General features: G+C 41.6%; 2 protein-coding genes across 2 annotated transcripts in view; one reads left to right on the top strand and one right to left on the bottom strand.

Moving 5' to 3' along the window:
* Nucleotides 1-4,639: 4,639 nt before the first annotated feature.
* Nucleotides 4,640-7,770, bottom strand: phospho2 (phosphatase, orphan 2). The gene is made up of 4 exons (XM_008296225.1): nucleotides 7,674-7,770; nucleotides 7,137-7,214; nucleotides 5,738-5,832; nucleotides 4,640-5,644 (listed from the first exon to the last, which is right to left on the bottom strand). Exons 2-4 carry the CDS (start codon nucleotides 7,205-7,207, stop codon nucleotides 5,082-5,084), a joined length of 729 nt encoding a protein of 242 aa, XP_008294447.1. The 5' UTR covers nucleotides 7,208-7,214; nucleotides 7,674-7,770; the 3' UTR covers nucleotides 4,640-5,081.
* Nucleotides 7,462-14,569, top strand: part of LOC103368003 (synapse-associated protein 1-like) — a 35,178-nt gene continuing 28,070 nt past the window's right edge. The window contains exons 1-4 of the mRNA XM_008296226.1: nucleotides 7,462-7,467; nucleotides 8,186-8,486; nucleotides 9,224-9,342; nucleotides 9,549-9,615. Coding sequence (XP_008294448.1) covers nucleotides 8,285-8,486; nucleotides 9,224-9,342; nucleotides 9,549-9,615 — 388 coding nt within the window. The 5' untranslated portion in view covers nucleotides 7,462-7,467; nucleotides 8,186-8,284. The remainder of the gene's footprint in view (nucleotides 7,468-8,185; nucleotides 8,487-9,223; nucleotides 9,343-9,548; nucleotides 9,616-14,569) is intronic.

The following is a 14,569-nucleotide window of genomic DNA, read 5'->3' as shown; positions in this document are numbered from 1 at the left end:
GATGGTCAGTTTGAACTGCAGCAGATCGTCTTGACCATGTCTACATGCCTAAATGCATCGAGTTGCTGCCATGTGACTGGCTGATCAGAAATTTGCGTTAACAAGCATTTGGAGAGGTGTACCTAATAAAGTGGCCGGTGAGTGTAAAACACAGTTGACATCAGTGGAGGAGAGAGATGTTCACAGCCACAGAGCAGTACATATTAGGGTGATTGTAATTAAAACTAGAAAATTTCCTCACAGAAATCACAACGATAGTGCCACGGGTGTCTGTCGTGACCTTTAAATGACTATTTTATAATTACCAAACCTACTAAAAACTTTGAATAATCTAAGCCTCAGCTGTGTGAAGCGTGTGTGTGAGCGGGGGGGGGGGGGGGGGGGGTTTGAGTGTTGCCGGGCAACGAAGCACACAGCTGCAACAGACACTTGTTGAACTGTCAAATCAGTAGAAGACACCAGAAGGAGAAGACCTCAAACAACTGCCATTTTCTTCAAAACTGTGTGTCGGAGAGAAAAGCTGAGTGCATTTTCAGAGAGCCAAGACCTTGGGCATTACAGAGATGTATTTTCGTTTGTTTTCCTAGAGTGAAAACTGAGCGCACAGTCATTTGAGATAAAAATGTGTAAACTTCTGGTCCTGGTCCTGGTCAGTAGCCGTCTTTGAATGGGTGTGGATGGGGAAGGAAGAGAGACTTGTGGAGGAACAAGGCTCCAAAACCAAACCCCCCCCCCCCCAAACATAATTCTGTGGGCTTCCAAAGTGACATTGTGAGAGGGAGGACAAATTTTCCTACGTTTTATGTAAAAATGATGACTTTCGCATAAAAATTGTGGCCAGGGCGACAAGTTAAAAAAAACTTTACTGTGTGATTTTTTTCTGAGCTCCACTCTAGTGATGTCATCACTCACTCTAAAGGACCACATACACACCCATTGTAAAGGCTGAAAAGGGGTGAAAAAGTTTAAAAACTTGAGAGGTTGTCAGGAAGAAACAGTTGAAGATATGAAAAAAGTTGAAAAGCTTTGAAATAGGGGAAGGCCGTGTCAACATTTTAAAGTTTAAATGGAGTGTCTAGGTGAAAGTATGCCTGAGCAGTGGAGGTTTGAAAAGTAGTGTAATTTTGTGTGGTTTTCACGTCCGTCCCATTCATTAAGCGACGTTTTGGTGAATTGCGTGGCGAAAAATGCATTTTTTGTAAATCTGTATGCAAGCACACTATTCCCGATAGAGCCGCACGTTTTGATGTATAATTTGTGTGGGTGCTCTCAAATCTGTGGGAGGAGTAGCCGGCCGAAATTTTGTACGGAAGAGTCGAAATAATAACAAAAAGCGCACCAGGATAACAATAGTGGCCTCGGGCTTTGCCCAAGGCCCTACTTGTACTCTGTGTAAATTATATAAGTTAGTTGAAGTGCGGGCTGCAAGGTGGCGCAGTTGGTAGCACTGTTGCCTCGCAGCAAGAAGGTTGCCGGTTCGCGTCCCGGTGGCACCGGAATCTTTCTGCGTGGAGTTTGCATGTTCTCCCCGTGCAGCGTGGGTTCTCTCCGGGTTCTCCGGCTTCTTCCCACACAGTCCAAAAATATGTTGAGGTTAATTGGTGATTCTAAATTGTCCGTAGGTGTGAATGTGAGTGTGCTTGGTTGTCTGTCTCTAAGTGTGGTGATGAACTGGCGACCTGTCCAGGGAAATCAAAAAAGTAGAAATGCTTTGAAATAGAGGACAGACGCGTCAACATTTTAAAGTTTAAATGGAGTCTCTAGGTGAAAGTATGCCTGAGCAGTAGAGGTTTGAAAAGTAGTGCAATTTTGGGTGTTTTTTTCGTCCGTCCCATTCATTTTCAATGGGAGATATTTGCGACGTTTTTGCGAATTGCGTGGCTAAAAATGCGTTTTTCGTAAATCTGTATGTAAGCACACTATTCCCGATAGAGCCGCACGTTTTGATGTAGAATTTGTGTGGGTGCTCTCAAAACTATGGGAGGAGTAGCCAACCGAAATTTTGTACGGATGAGGAAAAACAACTAGAAAATTTCCTTGCAGAAAATTTGAGAGTGCCACGGGAGTCTGCCGGGATTTAAATGATGATTTTATAATTACCACACCTACTAAAAACTTTGAATAACCTAAGCTTCAGCTGTGTGGAGAGAGCAGGGGGGGAGGGGAGGTTGGGAGTAGGGTTAGAGCGTTGCCGGGCAACCAAGTACACAGCTGCAAGGAAGCACACAGCTGCAACAGATACTTGGTTTAACTGTCAAATCAGTTGAAGTGACCAGAAGGAGAAGACCTCAAACAACCGCCATTTTTGTCAAAACCGTGTGTCGGAGAGAAAAGCCGAGCACATTTTCAGAAAGCCAAGACCTTGGGCATTACAGAGATGTATTTTTTGTTTTCCTAGAGTAAAAAATGAGCGCACAATCATTTGAGAAGAAATCTGTAAATTTGTGGTCCTTGAGAAAACTCAGTAGCCGTCTTTGAATGGGTGCAGATGGGGAAGGAAGAGAGACTTGTGAAGGAACAAGGCTCCAAACCCCCACCAAACTTAATTCTGTGGGCTTCCAAAGTGACAGTGTGAGGGGGAGGACAAATTTTCCTACGTTTTTATGTAAAAATTATGTCTGTGGCATAAAAATTGTGGCCAGAGCGACAAGTTAAAAGAAAGTTTACTGTGTGATTTTCTTCTGAGCTCCCACTCTAGTGATGTCATCACTCACTCTAAAGGACCACATACACACCCATTGTAAAGGCTGAAAAGGGGTGAAAAAGTTTAAAAAGTTGAGAGGTGATCACAAAGAAACGATTGAAGATATGAAAAAAGTAGAAACGCTTTGAAACAGAGGAAGGGCGCGTCAACATTTTAAAGTTTAAATGGAGTCTCTAGGTGAAAGGATGCCTGAGCAGTGGAGGTTTGAAAAGTAGTGTAATTTTTTGTGGTTTTCTCGTCCGTCCCATTCATTTTCAATGGGAGATTTTTGCGACACTTTCGCGAATTGCGTGGCGAAAAATGCGATTTTTGTAAATCTGTATGAAAGCACACATTTCCCGATCGAGCTGCACGGTTTGATGTATAATTTGTGTGGGTGCTTTCACATCTGTGGGAGGAGTAGCCGACTGAAATTTTGTACGGAAACCCTGAAATAATAAGAAGAAGCGCACTAGGATAACAATAGTGGCCTCGGGCTCAGCCCGTGGCACTAATTACAAACTAATGACTATATTGCAATGACATTTATCCTCTGAAACACAAGACATGACAGGTTTGAAAGGCATGTTTTTTTAAATTGTTTTTAATGCCTAAAATCAGACCATAAGCCAGAAACTGTAAAACAGACAGCATTTTCAACTTGTATGATGTGCCAGTCAGTCAAAAAAAAAAAAAACCACTTTTAAACTTAAAATTGTGATGCATTATCAAAATCCCTTTATTCTACATGTTGCACTCAAAAATTCTGAAAAAATAACCCTTGATTCTGCAAAAACTAAGAAGTCCTAATCAAGTCTTCATGCTAATGTGACTAGCAGCTGGCTTTAGCTTCACATTATGTGTACAGATATGGAGGCAGTATCAATCTGTTCATCTTGCTCTTAAAAAGGAAGTAAATGAGTGTATTTCCCAAATTTTAGAACTTTTCTTTTACCCATAACATCCATCCCTTTTTCTAAAAAGAAAGACTAAAAGCTTGACAGCATTTTGTTTGTTGGACTTGTGGTGAAAACGATGTGCAGCATGTCGTGACTGCCCTTATAAATGATCAAAAAAACTTACACTGCCATTTTGCTTTGTATGTACTGTTATTACAAAGTATGGAGCTCTTGCTGCTGCTGCTGTTGTGATACTGGTAAACTAAAATGGTTTACACTGCTTGAATTGTAACACTTTGTGCTTTCAACCAAAGACTCAAAATGTGCTGATCCTCTGTAAATGGCAGAGGCAGCATTTCTACGCGGCTGAGTGAATGTTGCAGTGAAAGAAACCTGATATACAGCAGATTGTTTCAGGGCTGCCGACCTACTGTCCCTAACAGAGACTTCCATGATTTTCATTTCATTAGATCCTGTTAACTTGCTACTTCTCCCTGTGACAGCATCTCGCTGCTTCTTGTCGCTGTTCAGACCCCAAATAACAGCTGAGATCTTGAACACTAGACTATATACAGCCTTAATAGAATCAGGGGCTAGCATCCAACATAAACATGGAAATATCCTTGTGATATTTATGTATTACTATTGGTCTTAGTAATCTCCACTGTCGACCACATCAGATAAAGGACAGATTAACCCGCTTAACCTAGAAGCCAACAGATAAATATGACAAAAAAAAGCTAAAATAAAATAAAAATGGAAAAATCACCCAAATTATACCATTTATCAGAGCCAGGCTCTGTGAAAACAAAAAGAAGTGGGTCTGACTGCAGGTTGTGTTTGCACAGAGCAAATAGGAGACAATATGGAAACAAATTAAAAATCTAGGTAGTAAAATATCTGCAGAATGTACAAGCATCACTTTTTTTCCAGTTGTAGTTATATCTGTAGGCACTTGGAAAAATGTTGCACATGTTGACTCAGATTTTTTTTCTGTCAGTTTTCTTTGCAAAATAAATACTTCAAGAAAGTTAATTTTTGATTATTTTTATTTTTTTATGAAAAATGCCATTTTAATTATGTCATGCTGCACAGAAGTTGTCTCCCCTTCTAGTCATGGTTGTGTTGTTTGCACTGAGGTCCAAGATTGTATTTTACTAAGAAAATTAGCCCACAGTGAGTAAAAATGTGAAAGGACTAGAAAATTCACAGAAATCACTTGGGAATCAGAGTGTTAGGACAGTCTATCCATAACTTCTTGATTAATACTGCTAGGATCAAATTCCCTGCAAAATTAGGCATTTTCAGAGATTGGTAAATAAACATAAATAATTATACCATACAAAGCATATTTACAATCTTTAAATTATAAATACTGTAATGACACCGTTAAAAACCCAGAGCATGTTGTCTCCTCCACAGCACAGGCTCAATGTCTGCACTAAGAGCAAATATCTCAGTTACATCTGGGAAGTGAATCACTCCTCTGGCTGTGGCTATCACTGTATACTTGTTTTCAGCTCCTGCAGGATGTCAGTGCCACTGCTCCAGGCAATGACTCCAGCTCTGAGAGAAGCGCTACCTTCCTGACCTTCCAGTTTGGCGAGCAGTTTCTCCAGAGTGTACCCCTTCCTGGGCATCACAACATCATGCGCTCTGAGGCAAGAAGTGGGGCAGAGGTCATTACCTCCATCTCCCACATAAAAGATACGCTTATACTCCACACCTCTATCAGACTGCTGGGACAGGTAAAGCTCCAGGACTTTTTTCTTGCAGAGGTTGACAGGGCATTGTTTGCAGTCATGAGAGTGATAGCAATGTACCTCCATGCACCCAGACTCATTGAACTTAGCCGGGTTGGTGAAAACCTGGTCAATAGCTGTCTGAAGTCCCGCCACGTGGAGGATCCAGTCTATGAACATGGTGTTGGAGTCAGAGATGACTATGCAGTCAATGAGGCTTTTATTCTCCGATATAAATGTTAGCACGTCTGTCATTCCAGGTGTGAAGGGGATGGTCTCCATCACACTGCGGACCCTGTCAGGGCTGACCTCCTGGTCTCCTGCGTGAAACAATGAAAACATTTCTGGACTTAAGAATGAGCATTTTGGAAGGAGCAATTAAATACCATACAAACAGTATAATGAGCTGTCACCTATATAGTTCATGACCCTTTCCATAAACTCTGTCCAGTGGCCTTTTCTGTAAGAACTCTTCACAGAGTCAGGGAGAGTCTGACTGGGAAGGCATCTGAGAAAAGGAGCAAACAGAAAGATGTTACTTGGATCAGCAGAGTTTATTAGATTGCATCCATTTGGTCCCTGCCCCCAGGGAAGCACTTATTCAATTGACTGATTACTTTTAATCAATAATTGATTGATAACACAAACTACCTTCATTACACAGGCCATTTGACTGTGGAAATGATGTTCATGTCAATTTTGGCTCAGCTTGGTGACACTGAGCAGAAACCATTCAGAATCACAGAAGTCTTTGTCGTGGTGGCCTTTTGCTAGCAAAACCCCCACAATGCTCTCTGCTTCCACAGAACTGCCCACAGGCCTAGTGACCAGGGTTAGTGTCACTACAGTATTAAAGACTAACAAGCTGCAGTCTTCCATCTCATTAAACAGTAAGAGACTAAAGCTTAAGTACAATACAGTTTCTGACATGCCTGTCCTTCCTCTTCTGCCTTATAGGCTAATATATTTTTCGTATTGGTAAAATTATAAACAGCAACTACTACGTACAGTCTGACTCATTTGATGTAGGCTTCAGGTATGACCCTGCCAATTCCGTTGTGCATTTTACGCAGCTTTCATATCCTCTTCCACTATCTGTGTGTTGCCATCTTCAAAATATCCTTCACTACCAGAAACAACTTGTTTTATTTGTTTTTTAATGAATTTGTGATATTAATGACTGTGCTTGTCTTCCAGTATGCAAATGCTGCATCAAAACCATTCCTCCATCACTATTTTACAGGGGGATCATTATGGCATCCTCAGTTGCAAATGTGATCGGCTTTAAGAAACAGACAGTCCAGAGCATTTTCCCCTGTAGCAGACCATTATCAAGCCCTAAAACACGCTGTGGAGGGAGGTCTGGCTTTACAAAACCAATCGACAGGATAGTGTATGTCTGAACTCAATACCAGGGGTGCCCAATCCTGGTCCTCGAGAGCCCCTATCCAGCATGTTTTAGATGTTTCCCTCTTCTAACACACCTGATTCAAATGATCAGCTCATCATCAAGCTCTGCAGAAGCCTGATAACGATCCTGATCATGTGAATCAGGTGTGTTGGAAGAGGGAAACATCTAAAACATGCTGGATAGGGGCTCTCGAGGACCAGGATTGGGCATCCCTGCTCAATACAAAGTGCTGCAGAACCTTATATTTATGCAAATAAAGGTATTTTAATCATTACTTCATATGCAGAAAATGCACACACATAAAAAAGTAGCAGACTGCAGAAAACACACGTTTAATATAGAAAAGATTTTGCTTGTAACGACCGTGAAAGTAATAGAAGTAACAGAACTTTATCACCAACCTGATCACCCAAGTGTCGCTGTTGTCATCAACCACAGTGTGGTCAAAGTCGAACACCATCAGAATCTTCATTTTTCACCTGGAAAAAGATACAACACGTTCGAATGACATGGTGGAGGTAACATTTATGACATTTATGATGTGGGACCTAAAATACACTCAATACAATTATTTTTTAATCAGCACAAGTCGTGAGTAACCCCAGCCAGAACCTTCCCTACTATAAATCCATCTTCTCAATATGCCAATTGCACTACAACATCTCAGTTACTAACGAATTAGTTTTAGTTCTAGTTTTTTTTCTCTATAAATGCAAAGTTTAAACACACTGCGTTGTAAGGAACTCATATTTTACAGGGAGTCTGGCGTAACGTCGTCTGCACAGTAAACGACCCAGGCACCAGCTAATGCTTCCCGTTAAATTCTGTGCCGTTAGCGCACGTCGGGCTGCGGAGGAATAACGGGAGTTACTCTAACTTCTGCTCGACACGGGACGCAACACAATAGGCATAAAGGTTATTTTTCACGGCAAACTGACCTCAACCGCCTGTCATGTGTCCCCGGTCCGTCTTCCTCTTTTTCTTATGTTCCAGGGTGTGCAACAGTCTGCGCTCATTACCGTCACCTGCTGGCAATGCCCCCAAACTGTACCTGAAACGTCCACGCTGGTGTTCGAATATCTGTTTTAATGCTTGCTTTAGAACCAGCTATTACGGTAATTATAGCAATAGTCGAGCCTCGGTTGACCAACACAAGTATAATATTTTAGATATTCAGATACACCCCAAATGGTTTTACTGATAAACATGTGGGAGTTTTACTGTATTGGATGATTTCGTGTCAATATTCGCAAAAAGAATGCACTTCTTGTGGCAGTTCTGCAATTCTCATTTTATAATCATGTCCATTTCTTAGGCTAATTGGAAATCACAGATGTCCTTAATTTTGTTTTAACAGAAAATGTACAAGTTTACGAGTGTTCCTGAAGGTAGCCCTGCCCTCCTCTGACCACTGGGTGTCACTGTCAAACTACGACACGACAGAAAACAGAGGAGAAGAAACACCGCCAGTTTAGTTCCTGGTTGCATAAAGTCTCCTGCTGCTTTTTTCCTTATCTTTAATCTAAACGGACGGTTTCTTTCCAGCAGTATGTTTAGAGGTATAGGGACGTGGCTGGGCCTGGAGAACCCGACGTACACCAAGACGTCGGAGGACAAGGAAGAGCTGATAGTGGAGCCGGAAGAAAAAGTGGTGGAAGCTCAGAACGAGGTAAACAAACAGCAGCCAGCTGAGCAGAATGAAGAACAAGAGGCGAACCAGGAAAACTCGGAGCAGAGCAGAGGACTAGGTGGTAAGGAAGCGCTGCGTCTGACTTCTGTTAGCCCTGCTGCTTTACCGACTACTAGTCCTGCTGCTCTTACCTACTGCTAGCCCTGCCGCTGTTATCTACTGTTAGTCCTGCTGCTCTTACCTACTTCTAGCCCTGCTGCTCTTACCTACCGTTAGCCCTACTGCGGCGGCTGTGGCTCAGGTAGAGCGGGTTGTCCTCTAATCGCAAAGGTTGGCGGTTCGGTCCCCGCCCCCTCCACAGTCCACAGTCGAAGTGTCCTTGGGCAAGACACTGAACCCGAAGTTGCTCCCAATGGCAGGCTAGCGCCTTGCATGGAGCTCTGTCGCCATTGGTGTATATGTGTGTGAATGGATGAATGAGAAACATTGTAAAGCGCTTTGAGTGCCGTGACGGTAGACCATTTACCATTTACTGCTGCTCTTACCTACTGCTAGCCCTGCTGCTCTTACCTACTGTTAGCCGTGCTGCTGTGAGATGATGCATAACATGTGATCAAAGTTATTCACCCTGATGTCAGTCTTTTTGTCATCATGACATCATTTGATCAGCCGAATGCAGTTCTGGTTTCTACCACTGAAATGTAACCAGTGTTTCACCCTCAGTTTTGCTTTTTAACCCCAGCTACAGACAGGATTTGCGGTCTTCAAGTTCATGTGTGTTGTGCTGTGTTATGGGAGTGTCTTGAATAAGCCCACAGTATGATGCTGCTGTTGACCAGCCGTCTCTTTCTCCTGAAGATTACATTTTCAGCTTTGCCTCCAGTGCCACCAAGAAGATCTCAGAATCTGTGGTAGAGACTGCTCAGAACATCAAGAAGAGCGTAGAAGAAGGCAAAATTGACGGCATCATTGACAAGGTATGCTATTCCTCTGGCTTGTTTGACAGGTTTTTCAGCATTTCAAAGATTGCTTTGGGTTACACACATATGCAACTGGATGTAGTTGTGTTTTTAAAGGCAGCTATATCATTTTTATTAGTATGACAAATATTCAGCTTGAAATGTTGTCCCTGAACTTTTTCACCAAATGATAAATGCTGTCCTTTGTGTCTACGTACTTGCAGACTTTTTTAGGAGATTTCCAAAAGGAGCAAGAGAAATTTGTCCAAGAAAAGAAGGCAAAGAAATCAGGTAAAATCAGAAGTGAGAAAAAGAATGTTCTTCCCACTAAACAACCTATTCTTTAAAAGTAATGTCTTTCAAATTATTGTGCCAATAAAAAAAACAAAAAACTTTGCTTTAGAGAGCAAACTAGCTTCCAGTGAAGTTGCATCCTTTGCACTTCATGGTTTATTGGGGGAAACATCTAATAGGAAAATGTAGAAATGTGTCAATTATCTAGTAAGTAATGATAAAGGCACTTTTTCAGGAAAGGGAGAATCTACAGCTAAATCTAATGGATACATGCTGCCCTGCACCACTAAACTACAGATTTTATATTCACAACTGTGTCTGACGAACTCACCAACCATGATAACAGCTTTACTGTGAATTTGCAGTATTTCTATATAAAATTATGACTCCGAGAGAAAGTTGTAGAGAGTTTTCTTCCTAAAGGGGCATGAACAAAAACAACGTAGCTGCATTTAAAGTTCCAGACATGAAACAGCCTTTTCAGAACAGCTCCTAAAACCAGGGCAGTAGGGGTGTAAAGATTGACCAATGCGAGTCGGAAATCGATTTTAACTTTAACGATATGAATACATCGATCTGCGCGCCTCTGAATCGATCTATATCTATTGTGGAGTGGACGAGACTCCCGTGGGACGTATTATGAGAATAATGTTCGCTTAACGTGTTTGCTACCAACAACACAACAGCATGGCCGAGAGTACCGGTACTATTTATAATGCACCCTCTAACCTTAGATCCAAAGTGTGGAAGACTTTTGGATTTTTAAAGAAAGATGGCAAGTTGGACAAAAGTCTGGCCATTTGTAAACTGTGTAAAGGTGCAATTAAATACACTGGTAGCACAACCAATCTCAGCACTCACCTGTTAAGAAGGCACGGAGACACCAGTGCGGGCGATGAGGGATGTGTGGATGCTTGTAGTAGCAAAGCTAGTGTAGCGGAGTTAATGATTCCACTTGCCATCTCTTTTCATGATACAATTGTTTGCTTTTTTGTTTGTAATGTATTGGTTTCCCACTGGGACGGGATGTAATGTTGACGCCCGCTGCTGGGCCCCTGCAGACTTGAAGGGTGCGCCCCGCGTGACTTTTTTGCCAGTCTGCTGTGTCCCGTCTCCGTGTGTGTCCTGAAGTTGGTAAATAAACGGCTGATTGGAACCGAAGGATGAGAGGTCTGGGTTTTTGGTGTATCACAACGCAGAAGATAGTACACTAGCGCGAGCAAGAACGCGCAAGACAAAAGCACTGGTTTTAAAAACTTCTTCCTACTCAGCCACAACTCCGCGAGGTCCAAGGTAATCACGGCATCTATAACCCATTTCATTGCCAAGGATTTAAGACCCTACAGTGTCGTTGAAAGTGACGGATTTCGCGACATGATAAACACGCTAGACCCGAAGTATAAAATACCAAGTAGGCAACATTTCAGTGACAGGTGCAGGCCAGAGATGTATGCTAAAGTAAAAAGCGAAGTTGAAGTTGAAGAAATGCAGAGCGAGTGGCAATTACAACCGACGCCTAGACTCATATGTGACCATTACAGCGCACCACATCACTCCCAGTTAGGAGTTACAAAGTCATGTTTTACAGACACTTTGTTGAAAGAAGCATGTGCTAATTGGGACATTGCTGATAAAGAAGCAGCCCTGGTAACTGATAATGCCAGAAATATGATTCTAGCTGGCGTGGAAGCAGAGATGACCCCTCACCTTGCCTGCTTTGCTCACACATTAAATCTGGCCTCCAAGAAAGCCTTTGAAGTGGACACTGCTGCAAGGTTGCTGGGAAGAGTAAGGAGGGTGGTTGGATTTTTGCACCGTAACATAAGGGGAGCTGAAATCGTACGGGAAAAACAGCAGCAACTGGCATTGTCCTCCCACAAGCTCATGTGTCCACTCGTTGGAACAGTTCTCTGGACATGTTGGAGCTCTTTTTGGAGCAGCAACCTGCAGTTTTTGCCACACTTCTGTCAAGGGAGCTCAGAAAAGGGGAGGAGATGAACACTCTTAAGGAGAATGACATCTGCAACGCAGAAGATATAGTCAAGATGATGGCACCTGTCAAAATTGTGACCACTATCATTTGTGAAGAAGAACAGCCTACAGTCTCAATGATTGCCCCCCTCAGAGCAAAACTTCTTAAGCACTTTGAGGCATCTGATGAAGACACAGCACTCATCACTGAGATGAGGAAGGTGTTTAACAATGACTTTGAGAAACGGGACACCCACCTCCATGACTTCCTCTACACTGCATCTGCTCTAGACCCTTGCTTCAAAATGTTGCCATTCCTGAGTGACCATGATGCTGGGAAGATCTTCACAAGTATGTCAATTGAAGCTGCAGCCCTGCAAAACAAGGTAACCCAACACCAAACACACTCATTCACTTCAAACAAAATAAATGAATGCAGTGTATTCTAACATTCTGCTTTGAAAATATTGCTATCACGAACAGAATATGAATTTTAAATCTCACAACAGGACAAAAGATCTGCAAATCCATTGCTGACAGATCCAGCTCAGAGAAACAGTGTACATGGAGATCAAGACAACAGCATAGTTGCTCCACGGATCCAGGGTAAGCGAAAAGGTGTGTTTTTTTGTTTTGTTTTTTTATATCCTTTCTGAGGTATAAGAACATTATAAATACCTAATATTGAAGTGACAGAAAACTCAAGAGTAATGACAGCAAAACCAGTAATTTACAGAAATTGTTTTTTATTCCAGATACAGACCCTCCTTGCAAAAAGAAAAAAGTGCAGCACTGGACCAGCTGTTGGGAGAAATATTCGAAGTGAAAACAGCAGCAGCAAGATCTTCAAAGGACAAGGCCAGTGAGGAGATCATGAGGTACAGAGAACGTATTCCTTTGCCCCTGAATGACAACCCATTACAGTGGTGGAAAGCACAGGTGGACCTACCACTACTGTCATCTCTTGCAAAAAAAATACCTCTGTATACCAGCCACCAGTGTGGCATCAGAAAGGGTATTCAGCACTGCAGGAGACATTGTTTATGCACAACGCAGTGTACTGCGACATGATCATGTTGATCAGTTAATTTTCCTCAAAAAGAATCTCAACAAGCAAAGGGGTGTGTGAGATTACTATACTTACGCGTTATATTCTGCACAAGTATAGTAAAGTTAAAGAAAGTTAGTGTGCAAGGATGCATTCATATTTTGTCTCTCAAGAGACAAACTAAAAACAGGAATAGATGAGTGAAAAATAGAAAATGGGATAATATGCTCCTGTTATTCTATTTTGTTTTCCATTGTTTGTGGAGATTTTGCACTGTTCATAGTGCTAAAGACCTAGATGCACAGTACACAGCAGAATGGCACTTCGAAAAGTATTTGAATTTCTACACTGGTGCTTCCTAAAGCTGATGTTTAGTTTACAGTGTGGCACTTTATTGTATCTTGCACTTATATTACTGTGTTACTGTCACTGTTACACTTGATGAACAGCTTACTTATTGTTCTCTATATTATTGCTGCCTGAGCAAACAACAGTACAAAAACAGTTACTTGTCCAAAAATATCCTGTTTTCATCCTCTTTTATAGTTTTTTTTTTCTGTATTTTGTACAACTTGTAAACATTGAGATGTTTTCAGTGTTGAAAAGTTTTTGTAAAGTCTATCTTGTCTGTATGTATTTGATAAACAGTGACATTGTTCTGACCTGATACATTTCTCTTTAAGTTTTTTCAACACACAAATAGATTCAAGCATCGAATCGCATTGTATCGCAATGTATTAAAATGTATCATGAGTGAATCGTATCATAACCCATGTATCGAGATTCATATTGGATCACCTCTTAAGGTAGAGATTCACACCCCTACAGGGCAGTCATGGTGACATGAACCATCTTTAGTAGTTTGAGTTAAAAATCGAGACACATTCGGGGGACATGTCACACTTCGATCTATTTGCCAAATAGGGGAAAAATATCGGAAGTACAATTCCAACAATCAGTCAAACTTCTTTTGTACAGCATTGTATTCACTCTGCTGGTCAGTGCAATTCAAAAAGCTTTACGGGGGACTTGCAAACTGATAAGATCAAGTCAGTATATAACAGGGGTCGGCAACCCGCAGCTCCGGAGCCGCATGCGGATCTTTTATACCTCTGCTCCAGCTCCTTGTGGCTTTGGAAAATAAACGAGTATTTAATTTAAATTAATTTTTTTCAGTTTGTTAGTTATTAAAATGCAGTTCTGAATTTGAAGATTATGGTGATCTTGTAACATTAAAATATAATGTGTTTAATTTCTTTTTTGTCGCTCAAAATATGCGTCACACTCGCCGATGTGCGACACCCACCAGCACGTGCAGTGTTGCCAACACGTATTGTTCTGCAGTTACTGTCCTCAGCGAGCAGCGGTGCTGCCGTGAGCTCCTCCGTCCCAAAGCGCTGACAGGCGGTCAGGAGTCTGGTCAGCAGTCCCAGCTGCAGGCAGCAGGACAACCACATGTCATTTTGAATTTGCTGCAGGTGGATAATTTAAGTTCGGCTTTCTATTTCAGAAATACGAAGAAGACTCAAATAGACATTGAGTATTTTGTTTGAAAGTAACCTTCAACCCAGCGTATTTTTTTTCCAAAATGTTTTTGTTGCATGCAGAAATAAAATTTTGTTTTCTCTGTAGTAGTTCATTAATTTTATAAATGAAACACATTAATTTATTTATTTTTTTATATACATAGCATTAACGTAAAAACAATGTATGCAGTGTTATCTTCATTTTAGATGTCAAAAGGGTTTTGTGGATCCCGGTGTTTTCTTTTCTGTGGGAAACGGGTCCAAATGGCTCTTTGAGTGTTTAAGGTTGCCGACCCCTGGTATATAACAATAACAATAATAATAATAATAATAATAATAATTAAAGCCGCAAGCGGCGATGGACGGGTCCTCGCACCTACGCTTGTCGGCCTTCCGGCATGTCGAG

The sequence above is a fragment of the Stegastes partitus genome, unplaced genomic scaffold, assembly GCF_000690725.1.
Source record: "Stegastes partitus isolate 25-593 unplaced genomic scaffold, Stegastes_partitus-1.0.2 Scaffold1112, whole genome shotgun sequence".
Classification (NCBI taxonomy): domain Eukaryota; kingdom Metazoa; phylum Chordata; class Actinopteri; family Pomacentridae; genus Stegastes; species Stegastes partitus.
The sequence above is the reverse complement of the archived record's forward strand: the minus strand, read 5'-3'. Positions and strand labels throughout refer to the sequence as shown.

Excerpts from the sequence above, each read along its gene's own strand:
- phospho2 (XM_008296225.1), bottom strand. The coding sequence starts at position 7,207 with ATGAAGATTCTGATGGTGTTCGACTTTGACCACACTGTGGTTGATGAC. Across the intron at positions 5,833-7,136 it reads AGCGACACTTGGGTGATCAG|ATGCCTTCCCAGTCAGACTC; the intron begins GTTGGTGATAAA and ends TCCTTTTCTCAG. Across the intron at positions 5,645-5,737 it reads AAGGGTCATGAACTATATAG|GAGACCAGGAGGTCAGCCCT; the intron begins GTGACAGCTCAT and ends TGTTTCACGCAG.